The sequence below is a fragment of the Bos indicus x Bos taurus genome, chromosome 5 (genome assembly GCF_003369695.1).
Source record: "Bos indicus x Bos taurus breed Angus x Brahman F1 hybrid chromosome 5, Bos_hybrid_MaternalHap_v2.0, whole genome shotgun sequence".
NCBI lineage: Eukaryota > Metazoa > Chordata > Mammalia > Artiodactyla > Bovidae > Bos > Bos indicus x Bos taurus.
In genome coordinates this window covers 53,573,632-53,597,862 of record NC_040080.1, presented here as the reverse complement: position 1 = coordinate 53,597,862, position 24,231 = coordinate 53,573,632, and the positions used below count along the sequence as shown (strand labels likewise).

At 45.2% G+C, this 24,231-nt stretch overlaps 1 protein-coding gene across 1 annotated transcript in view; it reads right to left on the bottom strand.

The window, feature by feature from the left end:
• The window catches only part of PAH (phenylalanine hydroxylase), a 90,323-nt gene that overhangs the window by 33,331 nt on the left and 32,761 nt on the right, over positions 1–24,231 (bottom strand). Inside the window, exon 4 of the mRNA XM_027541955.1 lies at positions 10,570–10,658. Within this exon, the coding sequence (XP_027397756.1) occupies positions 10,570–10,658 (89 nt within the window). The remainder of the gene's footprint in view (positions 1–10,569; positions 10,659–24,231) is intronic.

Here is a 24,231-nt window from a genome sequence, read left to right as displayed (position 1 = left end):
GTAATCATATTACAATATATATAGTAATCACATATGGCAATCATTTTAAAATATGCACACATATCAAATCAGCAGGTTGTAAGTCCAAACTTACATGATGCTGTATGCCAATTATATTTCAAAAAAGCTAGAAAAAAGACCATTTTCCAAAAAAATTTGATTGTAATCTGTATTTTAGTTAAACAAGATATCAGTGTCATCACTCTAGAACCTTGCTTTGTTCCCTCCAAGCATCTACCAATAAACCATACCATCCATCACTTTAGCTTGCAATTTCTATGTCCCACCATCCCTCCAAACCAAGGCATTAATGAATCAACAACAAAGGTTTATGCCATGGAGAGTAATACTTAAAGACTCTTTTTAAAGGATAAGTATTCTCTGACTTTCAGATATTGTTTTCTGCTTCACTTGATTGGTTGGTTGGTTATTGTGTTCATGATGCTAAAGCTGAAACTCCAGTACTTTGGCCACCTCATGCGAAGAGTTGACTCACTGGAAAAGACTCTGATGCTGGGAGGGATTGGAGGCAGGAGGAGAATGGGATGACAGAGGATGAGGTGGCCGGATGGCATCACTGACTCGATGGACATGAGTCTGAGTGAACTCTGGGAGTTGGTGATGGACAGCGAGGCCTGGCGTGCTGCGATTCATGAGGTCGAAAAGAGTCGGACACGACTGAGCGACTGAACTGAAGTGAACTGTTTTATAAAACCCAACTCCACCAGTAATTCCAAAGAACCAGGGGTCCATGTATATAATGTAGTTTCACCTGAGTATCCATAGCATACAGAGTCTGTTTGGCATATGGAAAGAACCACCAACACTTGTTAAAATAGACAAGGAAGAAAAGGATAAGGCGGAGGGAGGGATAAATAGAGGGGGAGAGAAAGGAAGGGGAGAAAGAAGTTCCCTAGTTTGTTTCCTAGGATATTTATAGTTCTTTTTTTGAGAAAAAGAAAAATCTAAATGTTTCCCACTGAAAAAGTAAAGTAAAATTTCCATATTATTTAGTTTTTCACTCCAAAACTAAATCTCAAATTAAGCAGTTATTCAGCTTAGAAAAGATTCCATAAAATAGTTATCACAAAGTATAACTATAGTGTTTTCCCTCAAGCACTGAATGATTTTAAATCATTAACTACAAGCAGGAAAGCTTAGGAATCTGAAAACTTAAAACTACTGCTAGACCCAGTTCTTCTGGATGAAAGTAAGTTGCTTTGGGACAATACAGTAAGAAAACTGGACTTCCCTGGCAGTGCACGGGTTAAGACTCCATACTTTCAGTGCAGGGGCCAAGGGCTCGGTCCCTGGTCAGGGAAAATCCCACATGCCCTGTGGTGTGTCCAAAAATAAATAAATAAAAATAAATTAAAGAAAATTGGATTCTATCATTTTATTTCCAAGCAGCGCTAACAAACACTTTGAGGAACCTGTCTACTGGGCTAAATGAAGAACACATCTCCAAACTTAAAGACTCAAAATTTAACCTTAATGCTTGTCAGTCATTAATGCTTGACTTACAGTCATCCTCACTACAAGTCCTGTTTAATGGTCATGGCTTTTCCCTGTCCCTAAATACAAAGCATAGGCACTTGTAAAGTTGCCTTGGAGAATATCTATTTTTATATTTTGATGTAGATATACAGAAAGTGAAGCCCATAGAGCCATTTGCCGAGGGGCCCTTAACTGCAGAAACAGCACCTCCACTTGGGTTTTCCCGTCCTGGCCAGGTGGTGAGATGTGGTTTGAAGTCTGAGATAGTTACCCAGGGAGAGGAGTGAAGAATTCAAATTCGCTTAACCGGTGGATTTCCATTTTATTATGATGTCTCCAGAATGGGATGCCCATGACAATTTCTCTTACCATTGGGCTCATTTTTCTTTTACCTTCAATGTATTTTGTCTAGATAGTTTAAAGATTTCTCCACCAATTAAAAAAAAAAAAAAAAAAGCTTAATATAACATTGTATTCCAATAGGTAGCAACTATGTCAGAGGGATTATTTAAATAGAACAAAAACAATGGTAGAATAAATACACCCAAATCCAATCAATGGTATGAAATGGGAACTCTTATTCTTCCGTGCCACTTAGGCTTCTAAATGTATTTTTAATGTGTAAAAATACACAGTATTTTTTTTTTTTACTGTGAATGTGGGTTTCTTTTTCCTTCCTTTTTTTTTTTTTTTGCAGTTGGGTTTATTTTATTGTTTCATTTTTATTTATTTATTTGAAGTATAACTGATTTGCAATATCATGTTAATTTCAGGTATATGGCACAATGATTCAGTTATACATTTATATATATGTATAACTGAATAAATATACATACATATCTTTTTCAGATTTTCCCCTTATAGTTTATTACAAAATATTAAGTATAGCTCCCTGTGCTATATACTAGGTCCTTGTTAGTTATCTATTTTATATATAGCAGTGTGTATATGTCAGTCTCTGGTGGCTCAGTGGAAAAGAATCTGCCTGCCAATGCAGGAGACACAGGTTCAATCCCTAGGTCGGGAAGCTCCCATAGAGAAGGAAATGGCAACCCACTCCAGTTGCCTGGACAGAGGAGATTGGCGGGCTACCATCACAAAAGAGACAGGTCATCACAAAAGAGCTGGACACAATGTAGTGACTAAACAACAACAACATATGTTAATCCCGACTTGAAAATTTATCTTGGCATGCATGCTCAGTCACTTCAGCTGTGTCCAACTCTTTGCAAACATATGGGCTACAGGCAACCAGGCTTCTCTGTCCGCAGGATTCACGAGGCAAGAATACTGGAGTGGGTTGCCACACCCTCCTCCAGGGGATCTTCCTGACCCAGGGATTGAACCAGCGTCTCCTACACTGCAGGCGCATTCTTTACTGCTGAGCCACTGGGGAAGCCCAATTTATCTCTACCCCTTTTATAATTAGAAAAAAGGTAAAATAATATTAAAAACCCATCTCAAATCATTATGGGAATGGACAGAAGATTTATACAGTGAGCTATATCAACACATCCAAATATAATACTATATTTTATATTGCATAATATTTTATATATTATTATATGTTATTTATATAATTAGGTATACTAATATTTTATAAAAATTTTCTATATGGCAAGTTTTCTAACTATGGTCTTTTCCAACTTCAAGTTTCTAACAAGTCCATTATCAATGTTCAAAGGAACCCTGCCAACTAGGCAGCACAGACTTTTGTTTTGTTACCAGCAAAAGAGATCTGCAGCCTGGAAGCCCACCTCTCAGGCATTTGGCCTTGCATCCCCTGGGCTGCCAGGTGGCCACAGGGCTCTGTGACCACGTAGAAGACACTCTGAATTAAGCTACAGTTGGTGATGACTAATCATCCCATCTCAATTTGGACTAATAGCAGCAATTTCGGTAGGACTGCATATAATTTATTTATAATCACCCTGTCTCAATTAAGCTAATAGCAGCAATTTTGGTTGCACTGCATGTAACCAAGTATGTTTTGACAGGAAAATATATTGTTGGTGAAAGAGTGGTGGGGGGAGGCAGAAGAGAGGCATAGTGGATGGGACGATGGTGAGAGAAGTCTACAGGATGCAAAGTCGTAACATCACCCGCAGTCCACCTGGAATCTCTCACCTTAATCTCAGCAATTTTTTTACTTGGGGTGTTGAATAGTATGATTTTGCTTCAATAGGGCTGACTTATAGAAAGAATGCATGCATGCTAAGTCACTTCAGTCATGTCTGACTGTTTTCAACACTGTAGAATGTAGCCTGCCAGGTTCCTCTCTTCCATGGGATTCTCCAGTCAAGAATATTGGAGGAGGTTGCCATGCCCTCCTCCAGGGGATCTTCCTGACCTAGGGATCAAACCTTTGTCTCTGGAATTCCAGGCAGACTATTTACCGCTGAGCCACCGGGGAAGCCCTTAAAGAAGATTCAGTTCAGTTCAGTCGCTCAGTCGTGTCCAACTATTTTCGACCCCATGAATCGCAGCACGCCAGGCCTCCCTGTCCATCACCAACTCCTGGAGTTCACTCAGACTCACGTCCATCGAGTCAGTGATGCCATCCAGCCATCTCATCCTCTGTCATCCCCTTCTCCTCCTGCCCCCAATCCCTCCAGCTTTTCCAATGAGTCAACTCTTCACATGAGGTGGCCAAAGTACTGCAGTTTCAGCTTTAGCATCATTCCTTCCAAAGAAATCCCAGGGCTGATCTCCTTCAGAATGGACTGGTTGGATCTCCTTGCAGTCCAAGGGACTCTCAAGAGTCTTCTCCAACACCACAGTTCAAAAGCATCAATTCTTCGGTGCTCAGCCTTCTTCACAGTCCAACTCTCACATCCATACACAGGAAAAACCATAGCCTTAACTAGACGGACCTTTAAGTTGCAAAACATTTATTTTATGATCAAGTTGCAAATGACTTCTGTCCAACAGAAAGCACTCGTGGTTGTGACTTTATTGTTTTATAGGACATTAATCACGTGTACCCATCTTTGTAATCTCATTCTAGCATCCCATTTTTCAATGACCATATGTTTTCATCTCTTATATCTTCCTTTGCACTGTCCTTGTCATGTTATTGATTCCCTTACTCCAGAGTTCATAGATCTTTGAGAGATGTTTACTATCTACCTGTGTGACAGTTGTTTTTAACTTTTTAAAAGTTATGCTTTGACAGAGCAGCTTAGTACAAGCACAAGGAGTCTTTGATGACTCAACTCTCTGACTGATCCTTAGAACAGACCTTGACAGGACCCTGGGGTGGAGAAGGTTGGATGGGCAAAGGAAAAGGGAAAGAGAAGTATTAGAAAGATAGTCCTGCTTTCAGGAAAGAGCAAGGCTCTTCTTGGAGAGCAGGGAAACTCAGCATCTATGTTCTGGAAATACTGAAAAGTAATTTGAGAGATTTAAATCAAGAAGTAGAAAGAGACACAGACAAGCAGTTGTATTGGCTAATGCTTTCCCCACCAGAAAGCCTCGCCTCATGCAGATCTTCAGTTTAGAAGCAGGTACAGGTGCCAGGATGGAGAAGGTGATGGCACCCCACTCCAGTACTCTTGCCTGGAAAATCCTATGGATGGAGGAGCCTGATAGGCTGCAGTCCATGGGGTCTCGAAGAGTTGGACACGACTGAGTGACTTCCCTTTCACTTTTCACTTTCATGCATTGGGGAAGGAAATGGCAACCCACTCCAGTGTTATTGCCTGGAGAATCCCAAGGATGGGGGAGCCTGGTGGGCTGCCATCTATGGGGTCGCACAGAGTCGGACACGACTGAAGCGACTTAGCAGCAGCATCAACAGGTGCCAGGAAAACTGGAAGAGGGACCTATGGGGTTAGGGTCTATGTGGCAGAGGCTGCTGATGGTCCCCAAGATCTGAGCCCTTTTGCTTTCAGACAGCATTACTAAACCACTGTTCCTGGTCTCTTTTTCAGGGAGTAGCAACCCTGTGACTGAGCTGCAGGCAGTGGAACTGAAGTGAAGGGATGTGAGTCACCTTTCATCCTGGACCATAAATACCTCCCAGGAGCAATTCTCCCATGCCTGGCAGAATGGAGACGGCTCCCAGGACCCAGATGAGGGTGCCGCTGCTAGATCGAAGGAGACTTGATCTCTGCAGGAGTGTGAGAGGAAACTTCCCTTTTGACCTACACTGGAAATGAACTTTTACTGGGTTAATTCATAGAGATTTGGGGGTCATATGATAAGCATTTGGCCCTCTTGATCAATACTTTGGTCACCTGATGGGAAGGGCCGACTCACTGGAAAAGACCCTGAGGCTGGGAAAGATTGAAGGCAAAAGGAGAAGAGGGAAGCACAGGATGAGATGGTTGAATGGTGTCATGGACTCAATGGACATGAATCTGAGCAAACTCCAGGAGACAGTGAAAGACAGGGAAGCCTGGTGTCCATGGGGTTGCAAAGAGTCAGACACGACTTAGCAACTGAACAGCAACTATTGACCTTGTTACTAGAGGGCTCACCTCAGATCTCCCTCTTTCCAGAAGTCCTCCCAAACCATTCTAGTCCACAGGGACCTTAGAACTGATAGTATGTACTATCTCTTTAAATCTGATGTTTAATCATATACTTTGTGTGTTACGATTTTACCAAATGAAGAATTGATGCTTTTGAACTGTGGTGTTGGAGAAGACTCTTGAGAGTCCCTTGGACTGCAAGGAGATCCAACTAGTCCATCCTAAAGGAGATCAGTCCTGGGTGTTCATTGGCAGGACTGATTTTGAAGCTGAAACTCCAGTACTTTGGCCACCTGATACGAAGAGCTGACTCATTGGAAAAGACCCTGAGGTTGGGAAAGATTGAGGGCAGGAGGAGAATTGAGGGACGACAGAGGATGAGATGGTTGGATGGCATCATCGACTCAATGGACGTGGGTTTGGGTGGACTCCTGGAGTTGGTGATGGACAGGGAGGCCTGGCGTGCTGCGGTTTATGGGGTCGCAAAGAGTCAGACACAACTGAGTGACTGAACTGAACTGAACTGAACTCAAACTATGTTCCATGGAACACTACCATTCAAGATGGTGTTGCTAGGTATTCCATGAAAAGGGGGTTCCATGGGTAAATAAATTTAAGGAACATGAGGTTGAATGGGTTTCATTTTTATAGGATTTTCCAAACCTTCTAGTGAGATAATGGAACTTATAGATGCTTAAAATGATAGTCTGGAATACAGACTTTATTCCTTGATCATGAGAATTTTTTTCAAAGACTACAATTTAAGAACTGTGCATATGACCATTAAAGAAGTCCTCTGAGGCAATGAATTTATTTCGAGCTGATACTGTGTTCAGAGTATAAAACTCAGTGCACCTAGTTCTGCAGCATCAGTGTGAAAAACTTGACCAGGAGAAAGTGCTCAGGAGGAAGGCTTTAGGGAGGCCAAGGTATGTGAGCTGGGCCTTAAAAGATGAAAAGACAGGTTTGCCAGCAGGCAAAGAAGTGAGAGGATAAGAAAAAATATCCCCCCAAAAAAAGAAAAGAAAAAATATCCCAGAGAAAGGAAATGACATGAACAGGAGCACAGAGGCTGGGAGATGTCAGAGAAAGGAGAGTCCATTTTAGAAACGGGGATCAAACAGACCAATTTGGGATACTTCCCTGGTGACCCAGTGGCTAAGACTCTGTTCCCAATGCAGGGGGCCCCCCAGTTTGATCCCTGGTCAGGGCACTAGATCCCACAAGACCCAAAGCAACCAAATTAATTCATGATCTAAAAAACAATAACTAGACCCATTTGAATTCCGCCTGCGAGGCTGTATCCTAGCCCCTTCTGGCATCCGTTTGGGAAAATTGGACACCCCTCCCTGCTCTACCCCATGACCGAAGGCCTGTGGAGGGCAGAAGGAACCAGGTCTCACTAATCATTTCCAGCCCCTTTCCTCTCCAGCCTGGGACACAGTCCACATACACGTGAGGCCACACAGCCTGCTCGTCTGAGTTGTCTCCTCTGAAAATGAGAGAATTCAATCCTCCCAGGGAGGTTATAACATTGAAATTTTGAAAATGTGGGTAAAGCATTCAGCACAGCATCTGGCATACAGTCCTCACTGGAGAAACATTAGCTGTGGATGTTATTTGCTTAATCAATGTTTGTGGAAGGAAGGTGGGGTGAGGGGGAAGGCAGGAGAGAGCTGGGGAAGAAGGCAGGTGAGCTGGCTCCTTCCACATTCCTGCTGAAAGGCAGGTGCCCTCTACCCTGCATTTTGGGAACAAGTCTTCCTTGTCCTCTTTTCTCAAGGGGCTGTTTTGAAAGCCCAAGAGTGAGATGCTGGGTCAGGTGTCAGTGGACACTGCCAAGGGCAGGGGGTCAGTCTGAACACCAGGGGACCGGGAGGAACAGAGGGTCCTTTCGGGAAGAACGCCCGAGCCACCCCTCGCGGCGAGGCCAGGCCCTGCAGGGCTGGAGGCTGCGGGGAAGCACCCTGGAGGGTTTACTCTGTCCTTGGCCCGCCAGTTCCCGAGATCTGATGAAAAGTCACAGAAAGGAACACAGAGAGCCTGGCCTCCTTGTCAGGGGGACCGTGTACCTGATAAATCGCATTTTTATGATAAAAAGCATGACACGGAGAGGCCAGGGAGCCAAAGACATGGGCTGGGTCTGTAATGAAAATGAATTCCAGGGAGTTTTAAGACCAGCCCCAAGTGCCTCTGAGGAGACACGAGGGTAAGGAGAGGGAACGGGCCGTTTCTGAGGACTGGCCTCTTACCCCGTTGCTCCGAGGGAGCCAGCACGTGGCCGGCGGAAGGGACACGGAGCCGAGCGGGAGGTGGGGAGCTTGGGAAGAGGAGAAAACATCCCAGGGACGGGGTCAGGGTGGCCCGACAGCATTTCTGAGAAATGGAGTCTTTAGAGATGCTCATCTCCCTGGGCAGGCAGCAAAGCGGGTCTGCCCCAGACGTGTCATGGGGCATGTAGAGCATCTCCTTGTGTGCCCCCTCTTCCCGGGCTCCACTCGGCTGCTTTCTACCCAGGAAGATGGGACGAGATTCCAAATGCTGCAACTTTACCTCTAGTTTTTGCAGGGAGCAGGTGTTTAAGTAATAGATATGAGGAGCCCGAAATCCAGTTTCTATCCTTAAATAATTTCACAAATAAGAATCAAAGAAGCTCTGGGAAGTTCACATAAAGATGCACAGGCAGGAGGATTCACTGCCGAATCATCCTAAGACTAAAAGACTGAAACCTCCTACAAGCTTCCTGTTGGGGGCGGGTTAGGACATGATAGCACTGACTTAAAATATGTATATTAATGCTGTGTGCGCGCATGCTCAGTCGTGTTCGACTCTTTGTGGCCCCACAGACGGTAGCCCTCCAGGCTCCTCTGTCCAAGGGGTTTCCCAGGTAAGAATACTGGAGTGGGCTGTCGTTTCCTACTTCCGGCGATCGTCCCAACTCAGGGATCGAACCCGAGTGTCCTGCATCTCCTGCATTTGGCAGGCAGATTCTTTACCACTGCACCACCTGGGAAGCGCCATGTGTACTCACATGTGTCTAAATAAATAAATTAATAAAATATTGATGATTTTGGCAGTATAACAGGTGATTTTTTTTTCTGTTTTGAAGTATAGGAGCTGGGGGAAATTCACTTTTGCTTCTGCTTATAAAACACCTTCTCCATGTTAAAAAAAAAAAAAAAAAGCAGAATAGAACCAAGAGAAAAAGAGAAATAACTAAGATTAGGGATGATCTTCATATTCTTCCTCACGCTTTTCTGCACTTTTGAGTCCACTCTAAGGGGTTTACTATTTGAACTGGAACAAGCAACAACTGTTCATATTTTAAAAGGCTAGCCTGCCCAAATAGTTTGCTCTTCGTCTCTGTGAAAGGGCCTGAATTTCTGACACTGGTTAGACTTCTGTCCTCAGGTACTATGAGCACAGATGAAAGAGGTGAAGGATCCAAAGTTTAGGATGACTTAGGGAAGTCATTTACTTTTGTTGTGCCTCAGTCACTCAGTCAGTACAATGGGAACATCAGCTTTGCTTACTGAAAAGAGCCTTTGTGAAGAGCAAGTTCACAACCTGCTCAGCTGTAAAGACCACATAGCTGAGACGGAGGAGAAACAGAGTCCTGATAAAATGCAGAGGCTCTAAGTGAGTTACAGTAACCATCGCTAATGAAAACAGCCTCCAAGTCGTTTAAAGATTGAGGAACCATCTGCCTGGTTGGAGAGTAAATGACAGTCAACACGATGGTGGCATTTCTCACCTCTAGAAGCCTTGCTTCTCAGCCTCTAGAAGGCTGCTCCTTCTAGAGTCCTCTGCCCTAAAAAGGAGAATAAGACTCCAACCTTGGTCATCTACTTAAAAATATGAATGGATACAGGATACAGTCAAATGTTCTATCTGATACATCAGATCTTTTAAAATCTGACCATAACCCACCGCCCAGCTTCATCTCCTGACACTCTCACCCTCATGCCTATACATCAACTCAGCCATTCCCCAAATATTGTTGTTGTTGTTCAGTAACTGAGTTGTTTCTGATTCTTTGCGCCCCATGGACTTCAGCACGCCAGGCTCCCCTGTCTTTTACCATCTCTTGGAGTTTGCTGAGATTCATGTCCAAATATTCCAGATACTTTTCAGGACTCTGAGCCTTTGCATATGCTATTCCCTCGGCTCATAGAGCCTCTTGCTTCCTTATATGGCTGTTCTCAGGCTTTGAAATCCAGTTCCAGATCACCACCCCCCACTGCCCCACTGTACCTGGTGGAGTTGTTAGTAGTTTAGTGTTGCCCAAGCACTTGATTTAAACCTCTGTGGTAGGACCAAATCAGAAATAAAGGTGATTTACATATGTGCATGTGTGTTTTTGTGCATGTATGAATACACATCCCTTACATACATATATGATAAATAAATAATAGTTTCTGGATGGTGATCTGTATTTGCTTCAAAGATAACCATGATAATGATGATGTCTAAGTAGACACTCAATAAATGTTTGTCGTACAAGCAAACAAAGACACATTGCTGAAAGGGGGTGGAGGGGGTGGAGGGGGTGGAGGGAGGAACTTAGGGAGCCTCATGGGCGGGGCCACGGGCTCACCGGGTGATCTGCATCCAGTTCAGCTCCATAGCTGAGAACCTGGTTGGCAAAGTTGTCGAGTTCCTGAATGGTTCTTGGAAACCAGGGCACTGCAACACAGAAAGGGCAAAGGCCTGATTAGCAGATGGGTGTAACGTGGCCACCAAGATCAGAAGCAGGGGATCAGCTCCAATGAGGCAAGCCCATGGTGCTGGCAAGTGGGGTCCCAGATAACCCCCAAATTCCTATTCAAAAGTCAAATCTCATTTTCCTTGGAAACAAATTGTATATATTTCTTGGTTTATTCAACATTGAAGTTGAATAAGCCAGTAACAAAACCTGACGATAGCTTAAACATATATCATGATGGTCTGAGAGACATACACATTGTGAGAGGATTCCCCCCATCTGGTTAATTAACACATCCATCACCACACATATTTATCTTTTGAGGGTTCTATTCTCTTTGCAAATTTCAACAATACAGTACAGTGTTATTGACTACACTCACCATGTTTTACATTAGATCCTCAGGCCTGATCCATCTGTTTTGGGGGGCCATTCCACACAGCACGTGGGATCTTAGTTTCATCACCAGGGATTGAACCCATGCCCCCTGCACTGGAGGCACAGAGTCTTAACCACTGAACCGCTGGGCAAGTCTCAGACCTCATTCATCTTATAGCTGAAAAGTTTGTACCCTTTTACCAGCCTCTCCCTATTTCTCCACCATTAAGCCCCTGATAACCAGTTATCTACTTTATGTTTCTATGACTTTTCTTTTTTTTTCTTTTTGAAGATTCCACATATAAATGATACCATTCAGTATGTTTGTTTGTTTTTTTTTTTTTTTTCTGTCTCGCGTATTTCACTTAAAACATGTTCCCTCACCTATTCCCTTTCCTGAAGATTTTCTCTGAATGATCTCAAAATTCATCTCTTGTCTACCTATCATGGCACAGTGGAGTGGTGTTTTATGGTTTACTTTAGCAGCAGAATATTTCATGTGATATATGTTCCAGATATATTTTGGAATATGCATTCTATGCATGCTAAGTCGCTTCAGTCATGTCTGACTCTTTGTGACCCTATGGACTTTAGCCCACCAGGTTCCTCTGTCCATGGGATTCTCCAGGCAAGAATACTGGAGTGGAATGCCATGCCCTCCTCCAGGGGATCTTCCCAACTCAGGGATTGAAACCACATGTCTTATGTCTCCTGCATTAGCAGGTGGGTTCTTTACCACGAGGCTTCCCTGATACAATTGATAAAGAATCACCTGCAATGCAGGAGACCCCAGTTCAACTCCTGGGTCGGAAAGATCCCCTGGAGAAGGGATAGGCTACCCACTGCAGTATTCTTGGGCTTCCCTTGTGGCTCAGCTGGTAAAGAATCTGCCTGCATTGTGGGAGAACTGGGTTTGATCCCTGGGTTGGGAAGATCCCCTAGAGAAGGGAAAGGCTACCCATTCCAGTATTCTGGCCTGGAGAATTCCATGGACAGTATAGTCCATGGAGTCACAAAGAGTCAGACACCACTGAGCAGCTTTCACTTTCACTTTCTTTCAGTGCCACCTGGGAAGCCTTCTATTGTAAGCACCAGTTAAGCCCAAGAACCCTCCTCTTGCTACCCATCTTCCTTTCATGTATCTCCCTCCCAAGGGCCTCCAGGAAACCTTGCAAAATATTTTGACGTCAAAGCCGTGGTGACATGGAATAAACACCATCCAGCAGTTTGGGATTTGACGATGCTGGGCAGTACCTAAAAACCCACGGGCTTGCTCTGAAGCAGTAGCAGTACAGTGGGAGAGAAGGCGGGGTCTGAATGGTGTGACCCACAGTGACTGGGTCCTGCAGAGCAGGTGGCAGCACCCAGATCTCTGTGGCCTTCAAGAAAGAAGGCACACTGAGAGCGGAACTGTCCCAGGAATGAATGAACAGAGATGAGGACATTTTGGACTGTAAGTTCCATGAAGTTAGGAACCAGACTGCACTGTAGTTCTATGTGCAGAGGGAACAGAGGGAGGAAATTTCAGGGAAAAAGATGCTAAACTTGCAGCCGGTTGTGTCTACCTTTTAGAACCCAGGCTCCAGCTGCCTACTCACCCTCTCTGTGTCTCAGTCTCAACTCTGTAAAAATAGCAGCAACATGTCATATGCCAGGAATTGTGCTTAGCATTTTTGGTGAAATATGTCCTTTAATCTGGGGACTGCTGTGAGGAGTAAATGAGAATGTAGGCAAAGGATGCAGCCCAGCGTCAGGATGATAAAAGGTAGCTTTCCACTGCTTGCGTGTTATTTCTGTCTGGCTTTGCTCAAGTCAGGCAGGAAAGAACATGTGTGCCATCTAGTGGTTATACTGGGGAACTGTCACCCATGATCTATACATTAGAGCATCAGACAGGAAACAGCTGCATTCCATCAAAACAAGATGATTATGTGAACACAAGTAATAAAGGTCCACTTAACAGCCTCCTTTCCATAGATCTTAGATGCTAATCTTTCTTCCTCCTCTGTTAATAATAAAAACTAACTAACACTGAGTATAATTCCAAATACTTTACTTAGTATTTGTACTATTGGTGGGTACTATTGTGTGTGTGGGTACTATTGGTGTGGGTACTATTGGTGGGTACTATTCGATGAGTTGGATCATCAAAAAAACAAGAGAGTTCCAGAAAAAAACATCTAATTCTGCTTTATTGACTATGCCAAAGCCCTGTGTGGATCACAACAAACTGTGGAAAATTCTTCAAGAGATGGGAATACCAGACCACCTGACCTGCCTCCTGAGAAATCTGTATGCTGGTCAGGAAGTAACAGTTAGAACTGGAGATAGAACAACAGACTGGTTCCAAATTGGGAAAGGAGTACGTCAAGGCTGTATACTGTCACCCTGCTTATTTAACTTATATGCAGAGTACATCATGAGAAATACTGCACTGGATAAAGCACAAGCTGGAATCAAGATTTCCAGGAGAAATATCAATAACCTCAGATATGCAGACATGCACCCTTATGGCAGAAAGCAAAAAACTAAAGAGCTTCTTGATGAAAGTGAAAGAGGAGAGTGAAAAAGTTGGCTTAAAGCTCAAGTTTCATTCAGAAAACTAAGATCATGGTATCCAGTCCCATCACCTCATGGCAAATAGATGGGGAAATAATGGAAACAGTGACAGACTTTAGTTTTTTGGGTTCCAAAATCACTGCAGATGGTGACTGCAGCCATGAAATTAAAAGATGCTTGCTCCTTGGAAGAATAGTTATGACCAACCTAGACAGCATATTAAAAAGCAGAGACATTACTTTTCCAACAAAGATCCATCTAGGCAAAGCTATGGTTTTTCCAATAGTCATGTATGGATGTAAGAGTTAGACTATAAAGAAAGCTGAGCGCCGAAGAATTGATGCTCTTGAACTGTGGTGTTGGAGAAGAAGCCTCTTGAGAGTCCCTTGGACAGCAAGGAGATCCAGCCAGTCCATCCTAAAGGAATTCAGTCCTGAATATTCATTGGAGAGACTGATGCTGAAGCTGAAACTCCAATACTTTGGCCACCTGATTCAAAGAACTGACTCATTTGAAAAGACCCTGATGCTGGGAAAGATTGAAGGCGGGAGGAGAAGGGGACGACAGAGGATGAGATGGTTGGACGGCATCACTGACTCAATGGACATGAGTTTGAGTAAACTCTAGGAGTTGGTGATGGACAGGGAGGCCTGGTGTGCTGCAGTCCTCGGGGTCTCAAAGAGTCAGACACAATTGAGCAACTGAACTGACTGAACTGACTGTGTGTTATTTGTTCAGTTGTGTCCAATTCTTTGAGACCCATGGACTGTAGGCCGCCAGGCTCCCCTGTCCATGGAATTCTCCAGGCAAGAATACTGGAGTGGGTTGCCATTCCCTTCTCCAGGGGATCTTCCTGACCCAGGGATCAAACCCTGCATTGCAGGTGGATTCTTTACTGTCTGAGCCACAAGGGAAGCCTGGTGGTACTATTGGTATCCCCATATTGAAAATGAAAAAACTGGGATATGGAGAGGTTAAGTGATAAACCCAAACACACACACTGTTGGAAACAGTGGATTCAGTATTCAAACTTGGGCCTGGATGATGCTGTGATCTCAGGTCTGGACCACAAAATCCATCCTGCCAGGTACAGGGGTGGGGAGCACAGAGGTTGGGCAGAGGGGCTGGCTCTGGAGCCTGACTGCCTGATTTTCTTTACAGTTTCCCACCTGGAGGTCTGCATGCCCCTAAGCCCAGCCCGGTTCTCAAGGCAGGCTCCCTACAATAGTAATAACAGGAACAGACATTGTGGTAGTAATTCCAGCTAAGACTCACAGAGCTCTTGTTTAGGTGCTGTCCTAAACACTACATACCCTTCCTCACCCAATTCTCATACCAGCTCCGTGAGGTTGGTATTATTATCACCCCCATTTTCAGAAGAGGAAGCCGAGGGGCAGGGAGGAGAAGTCGCTCCACAGCCCTCCGCTGTCCCAGATGCTGGACTTTGGAGTCTGGGATGACTCAGCCCCGCATTTAGCTCCCTGAAGATGAGACCTGACTTCCCACTTTGCCACTTGAATTCTCTCCAAGCTTTTCTTTCTCCTTGAATCCAGGGCCTTACATGATGGATCTCTGTTGTCAGCACTGAAAATGGGGTCTGTTCCCTCCATGGGTCTGGGAGGGCATAAGGAAGGATGTCCTATTGTAGTCAGTCAGGACTCAGGACCCCCTGTAAGACCCTCCCTGTTTCTCTAGTGTGTTGCTGCCCTGTCACTTGCCTTCCAAGACTGCCTGTCCCTGCTCATTCACAGCCTCTATTTTGCCAGAAATTTATCCATAATTCTGGCAGTAACAGCTGCCCTTGGAGATACAGCAAGCCAGCCTTTCCTCACTGTACCATCTTCTGACTTGGGGGACCCTTAGCCCTCCCAAAGGAGTTTTCATGACTACGTATTAAGCACTTATACTGCCAGGCTCTGGATGTTGAGGAGTGAATACAGTGGATTCCTCACTCCTGTGGAGCTCACATCCGAGAGAGAGTGACAAGGAATAAGCTATAAATAAATTTTAAAATATAACAATGCCAGGAAGTCCCTGAAGAAGAAAAAATCAGTGCCAGGAAATAGAAAAGGAAGAAGATACTATTTTATATAACATCTCATGGCTCCAGACCCCAGGGCGAAGGTCGGAGAGACATTACACGAGCTTGCCATTGCTCAAGGGGACTGAAACAGCCAGAGTTTGACCCCAGCCCAGATCAGGGCCCCCGTTTCTCAGGGAGAGACAACCTAGCTATGGTTAAGGCCCTGATTACACAGGCAGACAACCTAGGCTTGAATGCGGTCTCTGGGGCAATATGGCATAGGAACCTGGAATGTCAGGTCCATGAATCAAGGCAAATTGGAAGTGGTCAAACAGGAGATGACAAGAGTGAACATCGACATTCTAAGAATCAGTGAACTAAGATGGACTGGAATGGGTGAATTTAACTCAGATGACCATTATATCTACAACTGCAGGCAGGAATCCCTTAGAAAAAATGGAGTAGCCATCATGGTCAACAAGAGAGTCTGAAATGCAGTACTTGGATGCAATCTCAAAATCTACAGAATGATCTCTGTTCGTTTCCAAGGCAAACCATTCAATATCATGGTAATCCAAGTCTATGCCCCTACCAGTAATGCTGAAGAAGCTGAAGTTGAACAGTTCTATGAAGACCTACAAGACCTTCTAGAACTAACACCCAAAAAAGATGTCCTTTTCATTATAGGGACTGGAATGCAAAAGTAGGAAGTCAAGAAACACCTGGAGTAACAGGCAAATTTGGCCTTGGAGTACAGAATGAAGCAGGGCAAAGACTAATAGAGTTCTGCCAAGAGAATGCACTGGTCATAGCAAACACCCTCTTCCAACAACACAAGAGAAGACTCTACACATGGACATCACCAGATGGTCGACACTAAAATCAGATTGATTATATTCTTTGCAGCCAAAGATATGCTATGCTATGCTATGCTAAGTCGCTTCAGTCATGTCCGACTCTGTGCGACCCCATAGATGGCAGCCCACCAGGCTCTGCCGTCCCTGGGATTCTCCAGGCAAGAATACTGGAGTGGGTTGCCATTTCCTTCTCCAATGCATGAAAGAGAAAAGTGAAAGTGAAGTCGTTCAGTCATGTCCGACTCTTAGCGACCCCATGGACTGCAGCCTACCAGGCTCCTCCGTTCATGGGATTTTCCAGGCAAGAGTGCTGGAGTGGGGTGCCATTGCCTTCTCCAGCAGCCAAAGATGGAGAAGCTCTATACAGTCAGCAAAAACAAGACCGGGAGCTGACTGTGGCTCAGATCATGAACTCCTTATTGCCAAATTCAGACTGAAATTGAAGAAAGTAGGGAAAACCACTAGACCATTCAGGTATGACCTAAATAAAATCCCTTATGACTATACAGTGGAAGTAAGAAATATATTTAAGGGACTAGATCTGCTAGACAGAGTGCCTGATGAACTATGGACAGAGGTTTGTGACATTGTACAGGAGACAGGAATCAAGACCATCCCAAAGAAAAAGAAATGCAAAAAAGCAAAATGGCTGTCTGGGGAGGCCTTACAAATAGCTGTGAAAAGGAGGGACGTGAAAAGCAAAGGAGAAAAGGAAAAATATACCCATTTGAATGCAGAGTTCCAAACAATAGCAAGGAGAGATAAGAAAGCCTTCCTCAGTGATCAATGCAAAGAAATAGAGGAAAACAATAGAATGGAAACGACTAGAGATCTCTTCAAGAAAATTAGAGATACCAATGGAACATTTCATGCAAAGATGGGCTCAATAAAGGCCAGAAATGGTATGGACCTAACAGAAGCAGAAGATATTAAGAAGAAGTGACAAGAATACACAGAAGAACTGTACAAAAAAGATCTTCACTACCCAGATAATCACAATGGTGTGATCACTCACCTAGAGCCAGATATCCTGGAATGTGAAGTCAAGTGGACAAATATTTAACCCTGCTTTAGTCTTCCTACCAGTAAAGTGGGGATAATAAAGTACCACTTTATAGGAACACATAAGTTTAAAAGAGTTAATATGTGTGATCTGTTGAGAACAGAGTCTGGCACATAATAAATACAGATTCATGTTGGAAATAGGGATTCCCTGATGGCTCAGTAGTAAAGAATCCATCTGCAATGCAGGAGATGCAGGAGAAGCAGGTTCGATCCCTAGATCAGGAAGATCCCCTGGAGGAGGGCATGGAAACCCACTCCTGTATTCTTGCCTGGAGAACCCCATGGGCAGGGGAGCCTGGCAGGCTACAGTCCATAGGTTTGCGAAGGGTCAGACATGACCGCAGCAACTGAGCACTTACACATGTTGGGAATACTGGGGGTTTGGTTCTAGACCACCATGATAAAGAGAATATCACAGTAAAGTGAGTCACATTAACTCTGAGGTTTCTCAGGACATATAAAAGTTGTGTTTTTACACTGTGCTGTAGTCTATGAAGTGTGCAATAGTGTTACATCTGAACAATGTATATGTCTTAATTAAAAAAATATTTATTCGCTAAAAATGCTAAGTATCATCTGAGCCTTCAGCAAGTCATAGTAGTAACATCAGTAACATCAGTGATCTCAGATCACCATGACAAACACAACCATGAGAAAGGCTGACATATTGTGAGCACTACCAGCATAGGATACGGAGACAGGAAGCGAGCAAACGCTGTTGGAAAAATGAAGGCTGTGGACTTGCTCCATACAGGGCTTTCACAAACCTGCCATTTGTAAAAAATACAGTACCTGTGAAGCATGGTAAAGCAAAGCACGATAGAGGAGGAATGTCGGTATTAGGACTGTTCAGCTACAAACTCCGGGGACTTTGCCTTTGTTTTTACTCTGCCCTTAAGGCAATGGCAGCCCACTCCAGTACTCTTGCCTGGAAAATCCCATGGGCGGAGGAACCTGGTAGGCTTCAGTCCATGGGGTCGCGAAGAGTCGGACATGACTGAGCGATTTCCCTTTCACTTTTCACTTTCATGCATTGGAGAAGGAAATGGCAACTCACTCCAGTGTTCTTGCCTGGAGAATCCCAGGGACGGGGGATCCTGGTGGGCTGCCGTCTATGGGGTCGCACAGAGTCGGACACGACTGAAGAGACTTAGCAGCAGCAGTAGCAGTAATATAATACAGGGAGCAGAGCATAATGTTTTCCAGTGAGGCTAGGAATCTGTCCACTTACTCTGTTGTGTAACTGAGCAAGCATTTTATCTCTCAGAGCCTTAGTTTCTTTAACCACAAAATGAATTAAAACTGTCTTTCCATATTACTGCATCATTATGTACATTAAGGTGGCTCAGTGGTAAAGAATCCGCCTGCCAATGCAGGAGCCGCAGATTCAATCTCTGGGTCAGCAGATCCCCTAGAAGAGGCAATGGCCACCCACCCCAGTATCCCTGCCTGGGAAATCCCATGGACATAGAAGCCTGGCAGGCTATATAGTCCTCGGGGTCTCAGAGTCAGACACGAGTGAGCATGCACACACTTGTGTTAAATGCTAGAGAAAATGGGACACATTCGAGCAGAGCGACTGGCCACAGTCAGTGTTCCATCGGTGTTAACCACTAGGACGGGATAAGTTCAGTGGTGATGAGGAAGAAGAAAAAGGAGGAGAGGAATGAAGGGGAGAAGGAAGAGGAGGAGGGGAGGGAACAGGAGGAAAGAAGGGAGACAGGAGTCAGAAGCACCTTCTCAGACAGGCTCTGCTCTGATGTTAACAGGTTTTCTGATCTTGGGCTCAGTTTCCTCTGCAAAAAATGTAGGCTGTTGGATTCATATCTGCTATGATCCTTTTGGGGTTTCATATGCCTATGTGGAGGGCTAACGCTGGCTAGGGCACTCATGAAAATACACTTTCAGTCAATCTATGTGTCAGCCTGACTTGTTCTCGGAAGCACAGTTACTGTGTTTCTTCAGCTCCCCAAATGCCTGACCCTACTGTTTCCCAAAGAAACAAGGCTCTGCTCCAGAGACAAGCTTCTTTGTCCCCACCCAGGTTCAGAGCTGGGCGTGCTGGTCAGCTTCCAGCTGAACGCCAGAGGGCAGCAGAACCAGCTTACTTTCAGCTTTGGCTGATTTCTCGTTTCCTCTCCTCTCCTTTCCTCTTCTTTTCTCTTTTCCTCTCCTCCAAAAGGAAAACACTCTGTACTTGGGCCACATGGCTTGGTTCAGACCTCTTGGTGGGAAAAAAAATCAGAGAACTTGAGAGGGTTGCAAAGACTCAAAGGATTCAAGTCTTGGCAAAGCGAAATCGCTCAGCCATGTCCAACTCTGCAACCCTATGGACCCTATGTAGCCTTCCAGGCTCTTTCATCCATGGGATTTTCCAGGCACGAATACTGGAGTGGGTTGCCATTTCCTTCTCCAGGGGATCTTCCTGATTCAGGGATCAAACTCAGGTCTCCCACATTGCAGGCAGACTCTTTACCATCTGAGCCACCAGGAAATCCTCCAGGTGTTAAGTCTTGGCAAAGAGAAAACAGAGGTTGAAGCAGCTTAACAATCTCTAGGATGCCATCAGGGAGACTGTCAGGGAGACCCAGGTGTCACTGTGAGGCCATGGGGCCCTCATCGAAGTCCAGGGGCTCCTGGTAGCTTCTGGGCCCCATCATCATTCAGAAAAGGCTCAGAACACACTTGTCTGGTTAAGTAAGGTCCCGCAGTCCACTGATGGCCAGGATAGGACACTTAGCCATGTCCCCATCATCAACTTATGGGTTCTTCCAATTTTCCCAGTCTCAAGGTTATAGTAACTGCTTTTTTCCTTTAAAGTTACACTTTCTGAGAGCTTCCCGGCCACCAAATGCTGTGCTAAGCACTTGACTTCCACCGTCTGTTTTAATTTTCAGAGTAACCCTGGCAGGCGTTTGTGTTAGTCACTCAGTCATGTCCAGTTCTTTGCAACCCCGTGGACTGTAGCCCACCAGGCTCCTCTGTCTGTGAAATTCTCCATGCAAGAATACTGGAGTGGGTTGCCATTTCCTACTCCAGGGGATCTTCCCAACCCGGGGATAGAACCCAGGTCTCCTGCATTGCAGGCAGATTCTTTACCATCTGAGCTACCAGGGAAGCCCTGGGGGGTAGACAGGATTATTTTTGCATTATTAACGGAGCACACTGAAGGTCAGAGAGATGAGGTGACTTGTTCAAGATGACAGAGCTGGCGGGCCTGGAATCAGAACTGGGGCAGCTCGTGCACTGAACCACTGGGCTGGCTTAGAATAAAGTGAGGGTGGGGACCCTTGATTTTAGATTTCTGTTCTCCCATCTAGAGAGAGGGAGGAAATAACAAACTAAGACAGGAATATAGAGGGGCTGATAGAAAATCCCTAGGACAGCCCCAGGTCTTCCTCACCTTCCATCAGGCACCCTGGCTTTAGAAGTGGTAGCTTTTTAACATGCAAGTTCTAGGTTCTTCCAAGACCCCTTCCTTTTCCCTTTCTCTTCTTCAGTGATGGTCACAGGCCTCTCCCCTCCCAACCAGACTCACTCACAAAGCTGGGAATAGAGACTGACCCCAGCGACCCAGGCTTCTGTTTGGAAAAGTGAAATCAGATTAGCTCATTAATGACCTTTGCAAATACCTCCGCGGTGGGCTGGCCTCTGTGAGCCCCTCCACGGCCTCACAGGCGGCGGGGCTCAGTGGTTAATGAATGACTCAGGCAGGCTGGTGCAACAGAGGGCCTCTGTGAAGCCAGAGGCATCCGGGGGTGGGGTGAGGGGGGCAGATCATTAATAAATATTGATTTGGCTCCAAGGGAAGCAGCCCACGGGAGAGCTGGCCCTGGACACCCACGTTGTAGTCTCATTAAGTCGGGGTCAACTGCTCAGCCCGGACGCCGAGGAGCGGCTGGTTCAGGGGTGCTCCTGAGCAAAAAGCATCACCACCACCACCACCACCACTCCACCCCCACAGGCCTGGCTGGAGCCTGCTTCCTGGCCAGGAAGATTTATAGCAGTTCAAGGTGCAGGTTGAATCCCATCTGACCCCCTCCCTCCACCAGATGTTCACCAGCCCCAGGGTGTAGCCAGCAAGGCACCCAGGCTTGCCCCAGACTTCTGCCTCCAGCCTGTCTCAGGGAGAGCAATAAATCCTCAGCTTCCAAGGCCCAAAATAGAAGGGTGTTCACTGCCCTGCCCGCCCCCCGCCCCCTTCCAAGGCTCCTGGATGTCTTTTCTGAGGCCATGGCCTCCAGCCCAGCAGAGAAGCCTTCACCAAACTAACCCCAACAGAGCTGGTGTGCCCACCTCCTGAAGGATGAATGCCTTTGAGGGCATTAGGTTTCTCCTTTAAGGAGCTTCCATTTTCTTTCTGAAGAAGGAACACTCTCTGTGAAGGTCTTGGCAAGAATGGGTGAGCCAAATGCGGATGATGGTGCCAAGCCAGTTCCCTCCTCCTGGACCAAACGGAAGCATGGTGGAGGCAGGGCTCACTTATGAGAGTGAAACCAGGTGGGTAAAAGGCATCTACCAGGAAGTAAAGACTGAAAAGGTGTCAAAATGAATAGATGGATGGAATGAGTGAGAGATGCCAGTGAATGATGAACAAAGAAAAGGTTGTGTATTCCAATCACCAATCTAAACTGGAGCTATCCTCCCTACAGCCATTTTAAGATGTCACTTATCTTATTAACTTACATATTGATGGGAATGTTCACTATGTTCCCAAATACTGAATTCCACATTGCAGTGAGATCTGATTACCAGCTACTTGCCTCTGGAGTTATGGTCAACCTACATTGGCTCAAACAGAATGTATCTAAAGCCTCTTCCATATAATGTCTGTCTCCCCACAGGAGCCCCTCCCCAACCCTTGCTCCCCTCTCCCCACCATGCTCAAGACTGGCCTCAGTGTAGATCCTTGGTGTGCCTGGCAAACAGCCACTCCCCTATCCCTACACAGACATGGCTGAACAGCAGCCTCCTAGACCATAAGACACATGAGTCAAGACACCACACGTGACTGATTTTCCCTAATGCATCCCTCCATGTGGCTGCCGCTGAATGGGTATTCAATATATATGAGTTGTATGGATGAATGATCCACTGAATTGGGGCATAAATGTGAATGAATGACAAGAAGGTGGTAAAGCAGACTCTGAGTTTGGAGAAGATATAAAAGAAAAAGGAAGAAAACCCCAATCGTCAGAATTTTAATAAGTAAGACCCATGTGATTTAGCAAATATGAAGGAGAGAGAGGATTCCAGGGAGAAAAATGCTGTCAAATGTTACAAGTATTTCAAAGAGGAAGATGACAAAAAAGAGGCTACTGCTTTTGGTAATGAATGTTGTCAGAAGGATGAGGAAGAAGAGAAGGGAAAAAAGAAAAGGAGGGAAGAAAAGAACAAAGAGGAAAAAGCAAGAAATCTGAATGTGAAACTGGCCTTCCATCTCCTGCTGCTGCTGCTAAGTCGCTTCAGTCGTGTCTGACTCTGTGCGACCCCAAAGACGGCAGGCAACCACCAGTGCTATTTCCAGTATAACACAGAGTCACATGCATAATATCAAACACCCAAGCTATGTTCACAGGAAGTCATCTTTGTGAATGAGAGATCATCCCCAGGGGCCCTCACATCATCCCACACAGGAAGCTGACTCCCTGGCTTCTGGTGGGGCCAGCCCCAGTGAAAGAGTGGCTGCCACCAACTCTCTATTTGTTATTAGCCTGGTGAGTGTCCACCCCAAGGAGCTGGTGGTAGCAAATAGCCTGATACTAAGCTGCAGTTGCTTCCCTGATGGGTCAATGGTAAAGAATCTGCCTGCCAGTGCAGAAGACATGGGTTCCATCTCTGGGTCAGGAAGATCCCCTGGAGAAAGAAATCCAGTACTGCTTGTGGAATCCCATGGACAGAGGAGACTGGCAGGCTACAGTCCATGGGGTTGCAGAGGGTCATACATGACTTAGTGTCTGAACAACAGCAACAGACCATAAAGCTCCCCCCTTACTAAGGCTTAAGGATATCTAAGATCAAGGGCCTCTTCAACTCAAGCAAGTTCAACGCAATCCATCAAACATCCTAACATACAGAGTATTTTGCATGATGCCCTTGTGAGACCCAGAAAGTGACAGAGTGAATCTCAGCTCTATTTTACAGATGAGGAAGAAGAGGTAATGAGGTATCCCAGCTGGCAGGAAGTCAGATGAGATCAAGCCTAGCTGGCATTGTACAGAATAGGAATTCATATCCTGGCTCTTGACTCTTTTCAAGTAGTTGCTCTTTTTTACTTGCTATGCTGCTCCCTCAACTCAGCATCAATGGCAAATTGACATTCCATAATAAGCATTTCATATTCTCTTATTACCTCCTTCAATTGAGGGAACACATCTGTACAGAGAAAAAGGGTGTTCTTAGTCTAATTCTTTGTAATCTTCACCATCTTTTGGATTGATCCAAATAGCACATCATGGTAGCCTTTCTTTATCAAAGATCAGGACTTTGGAGGTTCTGACTCTGTCTCCACCATGAGATTCACTGGGGATCCTTAGAAAAGACTAGGCATGAGTTTCCTGACCTTTTTGCATGGATCCTTTATGCCAGGCACATTGTACAATCATATCACAGAATTTACACAACTGCATTGTCACCCCGCTTATTTAACTTATATGCAGAGTACATCATGAG